The sequence below is a fragment of the Alexandromys fortis genome, unplaced genomic scaffold (assembly GCF_014885135.2).
Source record: "Alexandromys fortis isolate MF-2015 unplaced genomic scaffold, M_Fortis_MF-2015_v1.1 scaffold_313, whole genome shotgun sequence".
NCBI lineage: Eukaryota > Metazoa > Chordata > Mammalia > Rodentia > Cricetidae > Alexandromys > Alexandromys fortis.
In genome coordinates, this window is record NW_026068197.1 from 100,173 (window position 1) to 113,610 (window position 13,438).

Sequence of the window (13,438 nt, forward strand, 5' to 3'; positions counted from 1 at the left end):
AACCCACCCCACCCCCAAGATCCCAATTTTCTCCCCAGCAAGTTTGTCTACTTCCCATAGCCAGGAGAATAACTATATGTTTTTCTTTGGGTTCACCTTCTTATTTAGCTTCTTTAGGATCACAAATTATAGACTTAATGTCCTTTATTTATGGCTAGAAACCAATTATGAGTGAGTACATCCCATGATCCTCTTTTTGGGTCTGGGTTACCTCACTCAGGATAGTGTTTTCTATTTCCATCCATTTGCATACAAAATTCGAGATGTCATTGTTTTTTTACCACTGAGTAGTACTCTAATGTGTATATATTCCACACTTTCTTTATCCATTTTTCCATTGAAGGACATCTAGGTTGTTTCCAGGTTCTGGCTATTACAAATAATGCTGCTATGAACATAGTTGAACAAATGCTTTTGTAATATGATGGAGCATCTCTTGGGTATTTTCCCAAGAGTGGTATTGCTGGATCCTGGGGTAGGTTGATCCCGAATTTCCTGAGAAATCGCCACACTGATTTCCAAAGTGGTTGCACAAGATTGCATTCCCACCAGCAATGGATGAAGGTACCCCTTCCTCCACAGCCTCTCCAGCAAAGGGTATCATTGGTGTTTTTGATTTTAGCCATTTTGACAGGTGTAAGATGATATCTTTTATTAGAAAATATTTTACTCTTATGTGATATCTGTCTTTGAGGTTGAGGTGTGTTTCTTGTATGCAACAAAAGGAGGGATTCTGTTTTTATATCCAGTCTGTTAGCCTGTTTCTTTTTATAGGTGAGTTGAACTCATTTATATTAAGGGATATTAATATTATATTACGGGGTATTGATAGTAGCTGCTAGTTCCTGTTGTTTTAGTTTTCTTTGTTGGTAATGTGTGTGTGTGTTTCCTTCTTTGGGATTTGCAGCTGTGAGATTATGTATTGTCTGTGTTTTTGTGGATGTAGCTGACTTCCTGGCATTGTGGTTTTCCTTCTAGACTTTGTGTAGGGCTGGGTTTGTGGCTAGGTTTTTGTTAAATCTGGCTCTGTTATGGAATATCTTGTTTTCCACCCATCTTTTCCTCTGATTGGTATAGGTGGGATCATGTCTCTGGTGATCAGTCTTCCAAATGGCACTGGATCCAAGGGTCAGATGGTTACTCCTTGTTGTGGAGTCGGAGACCACAGTTCCTGTCACCCTGGAGGTCGCTCTGCAATTCCAGTGGTCATTCAGGCCTGCTCTCACAGAGGTCACTTGCTTGGCTTACTTTTAAGAAGGTCACTGCCTCAGTCCTGGTCCTGTGGAGGTTGCTGTCTCTGGGCTGCTCACATGGAGATCGCTGGCTAGGGCCTGGTCCTGCTTAGGTTGCTGGCCCAGGCTAGCACCCAGAGAGGTCACTGGCTTGGGCCTGCTTCTGTGGATATACCTGCCTAGTGCCTGGTACTGTGGAGGTCCTGGTTCTGGCCTGGTCCCGGCCTGGTCCCTCAGAAGTCACTGCCTTGGGCCTGCTCCCGAGGCATTTGCTCATACCTTTATTCTTGAAATAGTCCCATTTTGACAAGATTTTTTTTTGGTGAAATTGTTTCCTTTTTTATTTTGTTTTTGAATGACTAATATTCTTTGAGACTCTACAATAGTAGGGTAGCAATAGTTAATACTAATGCATCTAATGTACATATGTACATATGTATGTTTCTGAAATGAAATTTCAAGTGTTTCCTCAGAAATAAATGTTGGACATTTCAATTAATTGATAGTCTTGTAAATTTTTGATTTTTCAGTTGATCAAATAAGACCTGGTTTGTCTTTGCTTCCCCTTCATTGCATAGTTCTTTTTTATTCTGAGACCAATGACTAAGTCAGTTCTTTTGACCTTGCTCTTAATTCCTTTCCACCTTCATGAGACTATTACTATATTTTTTCAACTTTGGAAGAATTTTATGATAATATTTTTATTACTTACTTTCTGATTCTATGTTGCATATTTTGATCCGAGGTTTGGTGTTATAAAGTTGGAATGAAGAATCATTGTTTACTGAGAAATTTTATCCAGCTTTACCCTTTGGTATTTCAGTAGTTGCCTTTTGATTGCTATGACTATAATGATGACATCTTCAGGGTTCACATTAAATAATATCACTATATCACACACACGCATGCATATACGTAGATAGGCTTATATTGTTTTATTCTTTTATAGGAGAGTCCAAAAATACTGATGCTCCTTATATGTATGGCATAGAGGTAGAGGAAGGCACATCTGTGGAATGTGGCATAACATTTTCTCCTGTAGAAGTAAGTTCAGTTTTCTGTTACTCATGTTACGGAATACAAGTGGGGTTACAGATTTGCTATTTTAGGAATCGATTGGCTATCACCTAAGTTTTGCTTTGAATTGGTATTATTCTAATATGTGACTATACATAGCTATAACTTTAAATTAAGTACTCAGTAGCTATATCTAGTTCATGGTGAACTATGATTAGATTGTCTTTGCTATACTTACTACAAAATTTGAAGTATGGTATGTGGTAAAGAGATGATAGGGTTCAACTAATGAGAAAACCACTTATATTCAAGCTACCTTGTGTTTTATAATTGGTTGTGAAGGGGATTCTTGGAATCATTATCTGAAATCCCCCCAAATGGTATGAGCAATTAAAAGGTGTCGTTTCTATGTGATGCTTAGTTAATATTGTTCCCTTGATGCCCAATGATATTTTTAAACTGGAAAAACCTTCAATACAAAAGAAAGAACCTTTATTAGAGTGTGACTGTAAAAAATGGGTATCTCTGGCTAGATTTAATAAGTTGTAGTATGTTTTTTTCAAATTTCTGAAATATAAATGCTAAGGAGAATTTTTATCTAAAAGAATTTATTCTTATTTGCTTTGGTGTTTTGCCTCCACTTATGTTTGTGTGTGAATGTCAGATCTTGGAGTTACAGACAGTTGTTAGCTACTATATGGGTGCTGGGAATTGAACCCAGGACCTCTGGAGTAGCAATCAATATGCTCTTAACTGCTGTGTCATCTCTCCAGCCCCTGGGAGCTTCTTTTTGTCAATCATAGTTTAATATTTATACATCAAAAGTAAAACAAAATAAAACAAATAAACAAGAAGCAATATAGTCAAATTACTTGTACCAGTAAGTACAGAAAATGATTTACTAAGTGAATGCAATACTAATTGCCCCCACCCCCCCACCTCCGCCATCTACCTTGACATGTCTGCTGGTGTTGTCATTATGTGGGTCACGTTTAGGCAGATACATTGTTTAGATATCATGAATGCTATTTGCCTTATGTCTAGAAACACTATTTAACAGCCATACAAGTTCGCTGACCCTTAAAATCTTCCTAACATCCGTATTCCCTGAGCCTTAGGTATTGTGGTGGTCTTGTAGATGTACCAATTGTGAGAATGGGCACCCCATTGTCACTTATTCTCTGAATGTCTACATGCTGTGCCTCATTTTAGTTGCCTATATCTGATGCAAAAAGCTTCTTTGATGAGGGGTAAACATCATTATGCTCATCTTTGGGTATAAGGATAAATATTTTAAATATAGTTATACATTATATTGGCTTAGGAAACAGCACTTGTAGGTTTGCTTTTAGATCTTATGACCTTTCTTGCCATGGGTACTTGTGTAATTTGCAATACCAGGCAGGAATTCCCTCCTGTTAAACCTACCTTAAGTCCATTTGGACAGCTGTTTATTACCCCTTTGAAAATAGTGCCTCTCTTGCATCATTGGGAATCAATCTGGTCTAGTCTTCGTTGTGGTTTAGTAGACTTTACCTCTGTATGGGACTTTTCTCCCTTAGCAGCTTTTATAACATCTTTTCCTATTATAAGAGGTAGTCCTCAGGGAGGAGACGTCCAGCTCAGTTCCAGCTCCAATCCTTCAGGTTCTGGGTCAAGTGTGCTCTGTCTTCAGCAATAGCTTCTTACCTTTAAGTTATGGGAAGGAACCAAGGGGAGTAACAATCACTTATGTTATTTTGGGAGTGTCTTGGATAGCCCCTAACCAACAGCTTGAGACGAGTTTCTCCTTACCTTGAATTAAATTTTCTTTTAGTATATGGTTCTTAGGAGAAGTGTTGTAGCTCCCCCCCGCCACATGTGTGATGTTAATGTTTTCATTTGTATACTCATACATACACACATATGTATTTTTAAATACACTTATAAAACAGTTTCTTTATGATATTTTCAAACTTCCTACTTCCTAATATTAGTTAAGGGAGATCACTCATGGAGACTAGAGAGATGATCTGCTCAGGAGTTTATAGTACTTGTTGCTTTTGCTGAAGAAACCAGTTCAGTTATTCTCAGCACACACATGATGGCTCCTAAACATCTTTAATTCAAGTACTAGGGCATCCAGCACACCTTTCTGGCTTCTAGAGACACCCAACACACAGGTGATACACGTGCATACATGCAGAATAAACATTCATACACATAAAATAAAGAAGTATAAATAATTTAAGGAGGAAGATGACTCATTCAACCCAGAGTTCAATATGAGAAATAGCTATATTGATTTCTGTAGTAGCTATGTTTTCCTTTTCAGCCGCAGTGCAAGACTGCTCCCCTTGTTCATCTTTGCAAGCATGATCTGTCACTTAGCTATTTGGCAGATGTAAGATGGAATCTCAAAGATTTGTATTTCATTGATGACTAAGGATTTTGAACATTTCTTTGTGTTTCTTAGACTTTTGCAATCCTTTTATTGAGAATTTTCTGTTTAGATCTGTACCCCATTTTTAATTGGATTATTTTATTTTTTGATGTCTAGTTTTTGAGCTCTTTATATATTTTGTATATTGGTTCTCTCTCAGATGTAGTTAGTAAAAATCATTTCCCCTTTTGCAGGCTGCTGCTTTGTCCATATGTTAGTATCCTTCACCTTAGAGAAGCTTTTCAGTTTCGTAAGGTCCCTTTTGTAATTGTTGATATTACTGCCTGCACTATCAGTGTTTTTTTTTTAAAAACTAAGTCTTCTCCTGTGCCAATACACTCAAGGCTGTTCCTTATTTTCTCTTCTGTTAAGTTCAATATATCTGGTTTTATGTTGAGGTGTTTGATACTTTTGGACTTTTGTTTGGGGCAGGGAAACAAATATGTATCTAGTTGTGTTCTTCTACATGGCAATATCCAGTTTGACCAGCATCATTTGTTAACAATGCTGACTTTTATCCAGTGTGTATTTCTAGCTTCTTTCTGAATACACAGGTGTTCATGTGTGTGCGGATTTATGTCTAGGCACCTTTTTCAGCTGGCAGATCACATTCTGCTTCCTCTCTGGTTTGCACAGGACTGGGAGGAATCAATTTCCTCCTTCCTAGAATTCTCCTGTTCTCATTGCATCACCTCTACTTCCTGTCTGGTTTTCCCGCCTATACTTCCTGCCTGGCCAATCAAAGTTTATTTAAAACATGATTGAAAGAATACAGACAATTCTGCACCACTAGCTAAACTTTAAAATACTGAATTGTACTGAGAGTGTTGACAGCCTTGTCTTGTTCTTGATTTTAGTGAAATTGCTTTGAGTTTCCCTCCATTTACTCTGATGTTGGCTATAGCTTGTGGCAAAGTACCTTTATTCTTTTTAGGTATGATTCTTATGTACCTAATTTCTCCAGGACTTTTGTCATGAAGGAGAATAGGGTGTTGTCAAAATCCGGTTATGAATTTAATGAGATGTTCATATGCTTTTTTATTTCAGTTTGTTCATGTGGTAAATTATGTTTATTGATTTTTCATATATTGAACCATTCCAGCATTTCTGGGATGAAGCCTATCTGATTATGGTGGATAATCTTTTTAATGCATCCTTGGATTTGGTTTCCAAGTATTTTATTGAATATTTTTGCATCTATGTTTATAAGCGAAATTGTTCTGCAGTTCTCTTTGGTGGGCCTCTATATTGTTTGGGTATCAGAGAAACTGTGGCCTTATAAAATGAATTGGGCAGTGTTCCTTCTGTTTCTATTTTGTGGAATAATTTGAGAAGTATTGGTATTAATTCTTCTTTGAAGTCCGATAAAACTCTGTTCTAAAGCCATATCTGTGCTTGTTATTTTTTTTTGGGGGGGGACTTTGAAAGACTGCTTGTATTTCTCTAAGGTTTGTAGTTCTTTTTAAATTGCTTAATTTTGGAAAGTGATACTTATGGAGAAAATTACCGAGTTTTTTTTTTTTAATTTTTAATTGGGCGGAGTATAGGTTTTTAAGTATATCTTTATTTTTGTCTATGTATTTACTTGGTTTCTGTTGTTATGATCATCTTTTTATTTCTTAACTAGTCTAGAATTAAAAGAGGTGGCAAGGTGGTTCAGTGTAAGGGTGTTTGCTACCAGTTTGATGACCTGAATTGAATTCTTAGAGGTTACATGGTGGAAGAAGAAAACCAAGTCTCTCAATTTGTCCTGGGACTTCCACATAAGCATGGTGGCATGCACAAACCTCACATATCTACACACTACAAAAATGAATATATAAAAATATTGAAGACTGTAGAGATATCTGAGTGGTTCTGGTGTTCTGAATGAAAACAGTCCCCAAAGACTCATAATGTGTTGCACTATTAGGATGTATGGTCTTGGTGGAGAAAGTGTGTCACTGTGGGGATGAGCTTTGAGGTCTTATATATGTTCAAGCTGCACCTACCCAGTGTCACTCTTTCTTTGTGTTGCCTGCTGATTGAAGTGTAGAATTCTCCAGCACCACAATTACCTCCTTGCTGCCATGTGTCTCATCATGATGATAATGGAGGTGTAAATCTATGAAACTGTAAGCCAGCCCATGTTAAAGACTTTTCTTTACTGGAGTTGCTATGGTCATGATGTCTCTACTAACCCCGAGACAGTGATTAAGAGATCCTTTGCTCTTGCAGAAGATCCAGGTTCAATTTGAAGCACCCATATGCTGACTCACAGCCATCCATCATTCTAGTTCCAGGAATTCAAATGCTTTCTTCTGACTCCTTGGACACTAGACATACATATGGTATATATTCATATATGCAATCAAAGCACCTCTTCTATAAACGTTAAAAACTATCAAAATGTATATGACTAATTTGTGCAAGTCGAATACAAGTTATTTGTATATGGGGTTTGAATGTGCATCCTCTCATTTTGCAGTTCACATTTGGGAATGGGGAGATTATAACTTATGTTTAGAGCCATGTTTCATGGATGCAAAGGGTTGACTGTCACTCATGTTTTGGTATATAGTATAGAATGTTGATTTGTTTTAATTTGCAAATGGATAATGGCAGATCAGTCAGAAGATGAAAAAGACAAAAAAGAAAATGTAACTAGTCTCTGAAGTCTAGATAAGAAGTCTCCAAAGAAATAAGATGAAACACATTTTCTGTTGTATTTTTTCTTTATGTGTAGAATATGAAAGCAAATTATATCTGTATATCTTTAGTCAGTTTACTCCTTGATGTCTATTTTCAGGTAGTATTGCAGAAATAGATTATCATGGAAATGAGTGTTTTGAAACAGCCATTAAAATAAGACATGCTTCTGTTTTTTATGCTTCCACATTCTGTAATGAGAACAGATGGGATATAAGCTTCCATAGCAGGATATAGAACTGACAGTGATAAGGGTCAGATACAATTAAATAAAATAAAATGTAAACCCAGTGTTTTGCATAACTAGAAGAATGTGAATCTCCAGGTCTGAAAGGATGCCCTTTATCTGAGATTAGTGTTTATTTTATTTAAAACCAAGCGTTACCATGAACTCTTAGTACAGTATAGAACTAGCTATGATCTTGGGGGCTTTTTTTTTTTACATCAAGTTTAAAATAAACATTTTTCTTGATTTCTTTCTACTGTTCACCTCTAGAAACTTATTAAGGGAACATTGGACAGTGGGTTGTGAGTCTGTATATTGTGAGTGTGCAAACATCTTTAGTACCATTTAGTATTGTTACTTTTGTTTAAGCAGTTGTGTAGGTGAGAAAGGGAACCTCCTGTAATTTCCACCCTTTTTAAATTTATATTTATTTATTTGTAGTGGGTTTCATTCGTGAATGTCAGATAACAAGTTGTAGGAGTCAGTTCTCTACTGCCACTATGTGGGTCCTGGGGATTGGACTCAGGTCATCAGGCTTGTCAGCAAGCATCATTATACTCTGAGCCATCTCACTGAACCGCATCCTGTGATATCAATGTGCAATTCCCTGACAGTTGATGTAATACATCTTTGCTTGTGCTAATGTGTCACTGTGTACATATCTTTTGGAAATGTCCTTTCCACAGTTCCATCTATATTTTCATTATCTAGACCATTTTATAATTGATATTAGGATCTTATTTGTTTAATTTTTATACGTTAGAATTTTGGTGAGAATTGTGTTTTGAGTCATTTTATGTGGCTAAAATAATTTGTAGCAGAATAGCTGTTTTAGACTTTTTTGATACAGATAAATAATTTTCACTTCTAGGAATGATATATTTAGTATAGTATTTAAGAAATCCTTGACTATCCAAGGATCACAAAGACTTATCTTTATTTTTCCAAATATTTTAGCTTTTAAAGTTGGATATTTGGTTCATTTATAATAAAAAGCATTTTAAAAACAATTTGGTTCATGATCTTAAAGACTTATTTTCAACATAGTGAATAATATGTCCTTTACTTTATTAAATGAATGTATTTTCAATATCACAAGATAATTTTATTTTGCAAAAGGTAATTTTGGTGAATAAACACTATCAAAGCCCACAAAGTTACAAATATCTTTTGGTCATTTTTTGACAGGTAGCAACGTATGACTTTAGCTTTCCTGTCCATATTAATTCCTTTAAGGCTTCGGATCTCTACTGCGAGTATTTGTCACAGAAAAAGGTTTTGATTCCAAGTGTATCACCAATTATTCCACCTTGTTTTGTTCAAGCTACTGGTATGTAATATGAAAGTCAACTGATGTGTGCAGGTCAAAGATTTATACTTAACATCTAAGCGTAAAGAAAAATCAGAGTATCATTTTTAGTTTTCAAAATTTGGAATATTAGAAAAGAAAATCAGTCAATTTCTTTGTTTTAATGAATTGAATTTATTAACTTATTTTGCATCCCTACCACAGTTTCCCCCCTTCCTCCTCTCCTCCCATTCCTCAAATCTCTGCCTCCTCACCCCCACTCCTCTCTTTATGTTCAGAAAGGGGCAGGCTTACATGGGTGTCAACAGAGCATTGCATATCAAGTTAAGGTAGGATTTAACTCCTCCACTTGTATTAAAGCTGGGCAAGACAACTGCCAAAGCCTTAGGGACAAGCCCTGTTTCCACCACTAGGAGTCCAACAAGTAGATCAGGTTACACATCTGTCATACATGCGTGGAGGGCCTAGGTTGGTCCCATGCAGGCTCCCTAACTGTCAGTCCAGTCTGTAAGCTTGTATGAGCCCAGATTCGTTGTTTCTGTGGGTGTTGTTGTGATGATCTCCCCCCCCCCATTCTGCTCCTACAATCCTTCCTTCTCTTCAGCAAGATTCCTCAAGCTCAGCCAAGTGGTTGCCTGTATATCTCTGCATCTGCTTTCACTAATCACTGGATGAAGGTTCTCTGATGACAAGTGGGGTAGTTAACCATCTGATTAAAGGAGATGGCCAGTTCAGGCTATGTATCCACTATTTCTAGGAGTCTTAGCTGGAATCATTCTTGTAAATTCATGGGAGTTTCCCTTGCACCAAGTTTCTAACTGACCCTAAAATGTACCCCCAATCAAGATGTCTCTTTCACTATTTTCTCCCTCTGTTCACTTCACCCAAGCACCTAACGCAATCCTTCATGTCCCATCCCAGCCAACCCCCCCCCCCCAAGTTTACCTTGGAGATCTCATCTGAAATGTATGCCTGCCTGTCGTCATTTGAGCCCTCCTTTTTACCTAGACTCTCTGGGACTGTGGATTGTAGCATGGTTGGCCTTTACTTTACAGCTAATATCCACTTAGGAATTGAATACACACCGTGTTTGTCTTTCTGGGTCTGGGTTACCTTACTTGGGATAATTTTTTTCTAGTTCCATCTAGTTGACTTCAAATTAATGGATATCATTGTTTTTAACATCTGAGTAATGCTTTATTGTGTACATGTGCCACATTTTCTTTATCCATTCTTTGGCTGAGAGTCACCTAAGTTTTTTCCACGTTCTGGCTATTATGAATAATGTTTTTATGAGCATAGTTTAGCAAGTGTTCTTGTGGAATGATTGAGCGTTCTTTGAGTATGTGCCCAAGAGTTGTATACCTGTGTCTTGAGGTATACTGATTCCCAGTTTTCTGAGAAACCACCATATTTATTTCCATAGTGGCTGTACAAGTTTGTACTGCCACCTGCAGTGGAGTTTTCCCTTTTTCCTCCCTATCGTCTGCAGCATAAGCTCGCATTAGTGTTTTTGATCTTAGCCATTCTGAGAAGAATCAGAGTCCTGATGCCTAAGGATATAGAACAATAATTTAAGTGCCTCTAAGCCATTTGAGATTCTTCTATTGAGAATTCTCTGTTAGATCTGTACACTATTTTTAATTGGATTATTTGGTATTTTGATGTCTAGTTTCTTGAGTTCTTTATATATATTGGAGATCAAGCCTCTGTCAAATGGTGAAGATATTTTCCCATTCTGTAGGCTGCTGTTTTTTCTTAACAATGAGCATGAGAGATTTTTACAACTTCTGATACTATGTATCTCCATTTCTGAATCATTGGTTTAGAGATCATATTAATACTCTGTGCTCTTTCTTATTTCAATATTGAGTTTATTTTATGATTTCTTACCATTTCATCAGTATTGTTTGTTTTACATGTAATCCATTGCCAATTAATTTTATAAAATGAAAATTTGTAAATATGGAAGTCAGGGTATCATAGAAATGTTGGAAATTAAATGTTACTTTTTGACTAGGAGTATGAAACAAAAAAAATATTTTTGCTATTTTATTTTGGAAAAATATATTAAGTAGTGTCCATATTCTGTATATTAATATTTTATCAGTATATTTACTTTTCTTTTAAAGTTTTACGAGCACCGTTGGAATTATCCAGCACGGAATTTGTATTCAAAGTCCCATTATATGAGCTTCAACACAGTAAGGAAATCACAACAATTCAGGTATATAGAAAATTAATACACATTATAATTTATAATTATTTTGTAATTTTTTTTTGGTTTTCACTTAGTGACTTGATTGATTATTTGAAAGTTTTTAATATAATATATTAATCACAAAATAACATATTTCATATATATGAAAGAAACAGTCTATAGTGAAAACATGAAGTTATATAATAAAATAACATACATTAGTCTACTATGTTTTTCTTATTGTGCATCATTTTATTTTCCAATTAAAATTATATGTAGATGAAAAATCAAAGACATGTATAGACATGTATGTATCTCTTAGGAAATTGTATCTCCCCTGCCCTTTTTTTTTTCTAGTGTATTGTCATTTCTATAATCAGTTTTGTTGAATACCTTTATTACTGTTGGTAAAGAATATAGGGAAAATATTTAACATTGCATTGATTAAAATAGAATGCATGAAATTAAGAGTTGTAGATTAATAAAATATTTCTACTGAAATTAAAATAGATTTTTTAGACACTGAGCATAAAAAGGTAGTAAAATTTCTTTTAATAAACCCCATGTGTATTTAAATCTCATGTATGGAACTGAAAAAAATAACCTTAGTAACTTGAAATGTATTCGAGATTTCAAAATGCCTTTCTGAAATGGGAGGTTATTTTACACTATTGAACTTTCTTTCAATTGTTTTGATATATGTGACCAGTGAACTAAGAGTCTGAACCACCAGTTATTAGTTATGAATACGACATCTGCAGGAGCTATGATCCTTTCTGAAATTTTAGGGGGAAGTTCCTAGCATTGCCTACTTCAGCATTTAGAGGAAAGTCACATTTCTTTTCTATGGGTCTAGTGGGGAAATGTTACAGCGGTGACATTTGACATCACATGAAGAGCATTTGTGACATCACAGTGATTCATTGCATCTCTGGGTTTTTCTACAATTCTCCAGTTTCTTAGTCTCTGCTTTGGTAGTGATGCGATCAGCTTCAAAGGATTAGGGAATTTAAAGAACACATTTACATACATAGTTTAGGTTTCTTTTTTCTGTACGAAAGTGTATTCTCTCTATTTTAGTATGAACCAACATAAATTTTCTTATTTTACTGTAAATCATGAATACATTTATTAAAGATTCTGTTTATGTTGGCTTTTGCATGAGTAAATAGTTAGATCTTATTTCTAAAAATAAAATTTTGTAGTGCATTCATTAAATTTTAAGAATTTCTTCTTTTGTATATATATCTTTGAACAGGATCTTGTGATACTTAATATTTCAAAAAAAACTGTTCAGTGGTCTTTGGATATCCGTAAAAATGACAAACTCTTCAAAAATGGCATATTCAAATTTACTGCATTAATTGGAAGTCTGAAACCAAATGAAAAGTATACTATTTCCATACATTTCTGTCCAAGTAAGCATTTTTCTATTTTTTTTTAAAAAAATTAAATTTTATGTGTATTAGTTTTTTTGCCTGCATATATGTGTGTATAATATTCCCTGTATATACACCGGTTCTGCTGATGCCAGAAACATGTTCTGGATCCTCTGGAACTTGAGGTACAGATGGTTAGGTGCCGCCTTATAGGGGCTGGGAACTGTTGGTCCTTACTGCTGAGTCACCTTTCCAGTGGCCCTGGCAGCCTTTCTTTCTTTCTTTTTTTTTTTTTTTTTCCAAAATATAGACAGCTTTAATGGAGGAATAGACTTACAGAAACCAGGAAAGCAGAAGCAAGCGCTGGGAGCGTGCTCGCCAAATTTATAGGGAAACTTTTTTTTTTCAACTTTTTTTTTATTGAGAATAAGAAAAAAAAGTTTCCGCCGCCTCCCAGCCTCCCATTTCCCACCCCCACCCCCCACTTTCTCCCCCTCCCCCACTCTTTTTCCCCTCCTCCCACTCCTCTCCCCCTCCCTCTCCAATCCGAAGAGCAGTCATGGTTCCCTGCCCTGTGGAAAGTCCAAGGTCCTCCCCCCTCCGTCCATGTCTAGGAAGGTGAACATCCAACCTGGCTAGGCTCCCACCAAGCAGGAACATGAAGTAGGATCAAAACCCAGTGCCATTGACCTTGGCTTCTCATCAGCCCTCATTGTTCGCCATGATCAGAGAGTCTGGTTTTATCCCATGCTTTTTCAGTCACAGTCCAGCTGGCCTTGGTGAGCTCCCAATAGATCAGCCCCACTGTCTCAGTGGGTGGGTGCACCCCCCGTGGTCCTGACTTCCTTGCTCGTGTTCTCCCTCCATCTGCTCCTCATTGGGACCTTGGGAGCTCAGTCCAGTGCTCCAGTGTGGGTCACTGTCTCTATCTCCATCCATCGCCAGATGAAGGTTCTATGGTGATA

The 13,438-nt window shown here is 36.4% G+C and overlaps 1 protein-coding gene across 3 annotated transcripts in view; it reads left to right on the forward strand.

Annotated features, from left to right (window-relative positions):
- Positions 1-13,438, forward strand: part of Cfap47 (cilia and flagella associated protein 47) — a 246,663-nt gene that overhangs the window by 55,352 nt on the left and 177,873 nt on the right. For 2 of the 3 annotated variants that reach the window (XM_050129779.1, XM_050129780.1), the window contains exons 21-24: positions 2,182-2,276; positions 8,774-8,915; positions 11,027-11,121; positions 12,353-12,512. In XM_050129779.1, coding sequence (XP_049985736.1) covers positions 2,182-2,276; positions 8,774-8,915; positions 11,027-11,121; positions 12,353-12,512 — 492 coding nt within the window. The remainder of the gene's footprint in view (positions 1-2,181; positions 2,277-8,773; positions 8,916-11,026; positions 11,122-12,352; positions 12,513-13,438) is intronic. The other variant, XM_050129781.1, reaches the window with a different exon arrangement.